General features: G+C 37.2%; 1 protein-coding gene across 1 annotated transcript; it reads right to left on the bottom strand.

The window, feature by feature from the left end:
• Positions 1 to 2,667: 2,667 nt before the first annotated feature.
• LOC127684300 (vomeronasal type-1 receptor 4-like) lies at positions 2,668 to 3,588 on the bottom strand. Its single transcript, XM_052181255.1, has one exon. It carries the CDS (start codon positions 3,586 to 3,588, stop codon positions 2,668 to 2,670), a length of 921 nt encoding a protein of 306 aa, XP_052037215.1.
• Positions 3,589 to 4,939: the final 1,351 nt, after the last annotated feature.

Genomic DNA, 4,939 nt, shown 5'->3' with positions numbered 1-4,939 from the left:
TATGGTCACGTGATCTTGGATACTGCCTCTTGGCCATTTAGTTTGACTAGGGGTTTATAAATCGTATTGATTCTCTCAAAAATTCAGCTTCTGATTTTCCTGATTCTTTGTATTGTTGTCTTTGTTTTTATTTGGTTGATTTCAGGCCTGAGTTTGACTATTTCCTGCCTTCTACTCCTCTTCGGTAAGATTGCTTATTTTTGTTCTAGCATTCTCAGGGGTGCTGTTAAGTTGTTAGTGTAAGATCTCTCCAGTTTCTCTATGAGAGCACTTAATGCTATGAACTTTCCTCTTAGCACTATTTTGTTTGTGTGCCATAAGTTCGTGTCCAATATTAATTTCATTAAATTCCAGAAAGTCTTTAATTTTTTCCTTATTTCTTCCCTGACCAAGTTAAGTGAGTAAAAGGTTGTTCAGTTTCCTGATATATGTGGGCTTTCTGTAGTTTTTGCTGTTATTAAAGACCTGCATTAGGCCATGGTGGTCTGATAGGATGCTTGAAATTATTTCAATCTTCTTGTTTTTATTGAGGTTTGCTTTGTGACCAGTTATATGGCTGATGTTGGAGAAGGAAGCATGGGGTGCTGAGAAGACGTTGCATTCTTTTGTTTTCTGGTGAAATGTTCTGTAGATATCTGTTAAATCCATTTGGTTCATAACCTCTATTAGTTTCACTGTGTCTTTGTTTAGTTTCTGTTTCAGTGACCTGTCCATTGGTGAGAGTGGGGTGTTGAAGCCTCCCACTACTATTGTGTGGGGTTCAATGTGTTTTGAGTTTTAGTAAAGTTTCTTTAATGAATGTGGATGCTCTTGCATTTGGGGCATAAATGTTCAGAATTGAGACTTTCTCTTGGTGGATTTTCCCCCTCATGAATATGAAGTTCTTTTCATCATGCTTGATAACTTTTGGTTGAAAGTCTATTTCATTGGATATTAGGATAGCAACTCCTACTTGTTTCCTGGGACCATTTGCTTGGAAAACCTTTTTATATCCTTTTACTCTGAGATAGTGTCTTTCTTTGTTATTGAGGTGTGTTTCTTATATGCAGCAAAATGCTGGATCTTGTTTGTGAATCCAGTCTGTTAGCTTATGTTTTTATAGGTGAGTTGCATCCATTAATGTTCAGAGCTATTAAAGGCAGATGACCGTTGCTTTCTGATATGTTTGTCTTTGTAGGTGGCTTTATGTACTTGTAGTTCTCTCCTTTTGACTTTGTTGTAAGATGCTTAATATCTTATCCTTTCTTTGGTGTCGGTATCTTCCTTGTGTTGGAGTTTTCCTTCTCAAATACTCTGTATGGCTGGATTGGTAGATAGATACTGTTTGAATGTGGTTTATTCCCAGAATATTTTGGCTTTTCAAACTATGTTGAGAGTTTTGCTGGGTATAGTAGCCTGTGTGGCATTTGTGTTCTCTTAGAGTCTATCTGACCTCTGACCAGGCTCTTCTGGATTTCATGGTCTCTGTTAAGAAGTCTGGTGTAATTCTGACCGTTCTACCTTTGTATGTTACTTGGCCATTTTCCCTTGCAGCTTTTAATGTTCTTTCTTTGTTCTGTGAGTTTGATTTGATTATTATGTGATGAGAGGATTTTCTTTTTTGGTACCATTTATTTGGTGTTTTATATAGGCTTCTTGTTCCTTTGTGGCCATCTCTTTCTTTAGGTTGGGGAAGTTTTCTTCTAAATTTTGTTGATGAACTTTTCAGGTACTTTGAGTTGGGAATCTTCATTCTCCTCTATTCTAATTATTCTTAGATTTGGTCTTTTCATTGTGTCCTGAATTTCTTGGATGCTTTGAGTTAGGAGATCTTTATGTCTTGAATTTTCTTTGACAGTTGTGTCAATCTCTTCTATGGTATCTTCTATACCTGAGATTCTCTCTTCTATATCTTGCATTGTCTTGGTGATATTTACATCTGTAATTTCTGTCATCTTTCCTAGGTTTTCCATTTCCAGGTTTGCCTGCATTTCTGTTTTCTTTATTATTTCTACTTCCACTTTTAGGTTCATCTCCTCATGATTAATTATGCATTTTAAAGATGTGAAACTTCTGCCATTTGACCTTAAAATATAGACTTTTAATAAAGGTTGATTTTTATAGTTAAAAATAATATGCAAGTGTGTCATGGTTGACAATATGAACTTGTGGTCCTCAACCTTCATTGTTGATATGACTATGAGGCTATTTCAAAGAGTTTCACTTGAGGACAGACATCCCACTTTGACTCTGGGTGATACCATCTCAAAGGCATGTGTAGAGTCTTAATAAAAAGGGCCAAAGAAAAAGAATGGATCAAAAAAAGTCTTTACTTGCTGCCTGTGAACTTATTGTTACCATGAACTTAATGTTCTTCTCTCCACAAATCCTTCTCCTCCACTGTTTCTTCCTTACCATTATGGAAAGAACCTTCAGAATGTGCGATGAAAGTAACCTTTCCTTCTTTTATTCGCCATTGTCAGATATCTTGTCTGAGGTTCAAGAAAAGTAAGACATCTATAAAATGGTTCCAGCATAAAACTACTGACCACTACACATCATGAAGCAATTAGTTATAGGAAGCTTGATATTTTCAAATTACATTTTTAGCACTGTACAACAGATAAAATAATATGACATCTACAATAGTAAATAGATGACCAGGGCTCATGTCATACTTTGAGGAACCTATCTCTTACCAAAGCAGGGTAGAAACAGAATAAAACTAGACTTCATATTTGTGATAAGAACAAGGGGGCAAAATATGGGAAAGGATAATTCTATATATGTAAATACATTTACTCCCCAGAGCACTGGATATTTGGTACAGGTCCTTAAGACAGCCAGAATGGAAGAGAAAGAGTAAGAGATAACAAATATGCACAGTAGGGTGAGGATAGTTTCAGTGGCTCTGTCTTCAGGTGAGACTTTTAGAAAGTGCTGAGTAGTATGGATATACTTGACTTGTCTCTTATGTTTGTAGAGGGTATGTACCATGAAGACACTTGCATAGGCCATGAGACTCAGACACAGAACATCAGAGAAGCACAGTAAGAACATGTATAGTACAGTTGTCACGCTCCCAGAAGCTAACAGTGAGCAGTATCCATAACTCACCCAGTTAGTAGCATTTTCCTTGTAACTGGGGCCTAATACTCTTGCTGGAATGAAAATGTTTAGAAGCAGGTGCACAAGCCAACTGACTGAGCAGGAGGGGCCGATGTACTTGGTGGCTCTGTACTTAAGCATCATCCACCTGGAGTTGCTGATGCTGACTGTGATTGCTTGGAAACAGCTCAGTAGGCACATCGAATACAGGGACACTCCCCTTGTTACTCGGGAAATATACATTATCAATTTACATCCCGTGTCATTCAGAAAATTCTTAAATCCCCAATCTGACATAGTCCGTGGGATGCCTTTTGAGATGATAGATAAGCAGTTGGCAAAAGTCAAGTGCTCTATAATCAGGTCTTTAGGCATCAAATGCTTCCCAGTGTATATTAAAATAACATAATGGAATAGTATTGAGGAATTGCCAAGCATTCCTAGTGTAATCTGAGAAAAGAGGAAAATTCCCATTGCAAAGTTTTCAGAACGCATTTTCATTCCTATTTTTAAAAGCAAATAAATATATTATGTTCTAAGACTCTGCAAATGCATCATGTGTGGGCATTACTTCCTGAAGTTAGATTGAAGAAACATTCATATATTTTTTAGTATTTACATGGCTCGCTCACTGACAATGTTTTTTTTCTTTGTAAATTAGATATTCTTTATTATTTCACTGGAATAAAAAATGGATATGTTTACCCAAGTGTAATGTATTCTCTGGATGTGGTAGTGTTCATCTTTAATTTTAGGACTCCTGAGACATAGACCAACAGTTCTATGAATCTGTGACTAATATGGTCTAAGGAGGGAGTTCCAAGACTCCAAGGCTACATACAGACAAAACCATTATAAAAAAGCAGAACAACAACAACAACAACAAAAAACAAATAATAAGATTAATGTGCTTTTTCTTTAATTTCCTTTTTTCTAAACACAATGTTTTAGGCTCTATTTTCAAAGAAAAAATTAAAATGTCCCATTATTTGTACAATTCGCATGAAAATTCAAAAGAGAATATTCAAAAATTATATTTAGAATGAGTGGGGAAAAGAATTTGTATTTTAAGACTTATCTTGTTTTTAGTTAAGGAGGGACCAATGTACTTGGTGGCTCTGTACTTCAGCTTCATCCACCTGGAGTTGCTGGAGCTGATTGTGATTGCTTGGAAACAGCTCAGTAGGCACACTGAATAAAGGGACACTCCCCTTGTTATTTGGGAAATATACATTATCAGTTTACATCCAATGTTTTTAATTTAGTGTATGTTTGGGAGGTTGTATGTCAGTTTGAGTGCCAGTGTAGGGTAGAGGCTTAGAATCTCCTAAAGCTTGGTTTATTGACACTTGTGAACCAAGAGAAGGAACTAGGAACTGACCACTGATATGTGAGTCTCCCCACTCTCAAGGATTGTTGACCAATTTGGTCTACATGGGCAGTGGCAGTTGAGAAGATGAACAGGGTTTTTAAAACCCTCTGCGTACTTATGATGAATGAGCACACCAGGACCAGCTATCAGGAGGCAGATCAACGACACTTAGGGTGATTCAAGGCTTATGAAGTTTGGGGACACTGGGAGGGGGGTAGAAATATCCAGGACAAAGGCAGGGAGCTGAGGGTTCCTGAAATGCCTCATTAACATGGGAAACACTTCAGGAATCTAAGGTGCTGACTGAACAGGTTTTATCAGGGGAAAAGAAATTAATCCTGTTATCTAATTGAGGCTACATGACAATCACATTCAGATAGAGGGATCTGTGTGGGCTTAGAGTTTCCCAGAGAAGGTCAGAGAAAGAGAAGCCCTACTAAAGAAGGGAATACCCTCCTTATGCTCTAAGCCCAAGAAAGG

The sequence above is a fragment of the Apodemus sylvaticus genome, chromosome 1 (genome assembly GCF_947179515.1).
Source record: "Apodemus sylvaticus chromosome 1, mApoSyl1.1, whole genome shotgun sequence".
In the NCBI taxonomy this organism is placed as follows: Eukaryota; Metazoa; Chordata; class Mammalia; order Rodentia; family Muridae; genus Apodemus; species Apodemus sylvaticus.
Note: the sequence above shows the minus strand (reverse complement) of the source record. Positions and strands in the feature narration are given on the sequence as shown.

What these genes read in the sequence shown, in the direction of transcription:
- LOC127684300 (XM_052181255.1), bottom strand. Translation starts at nt 3,588, where the DNA reads ATGAAAATGCGTTCTGAAAACTTTGCAATGGGAATTTTCCTCTTTTCT.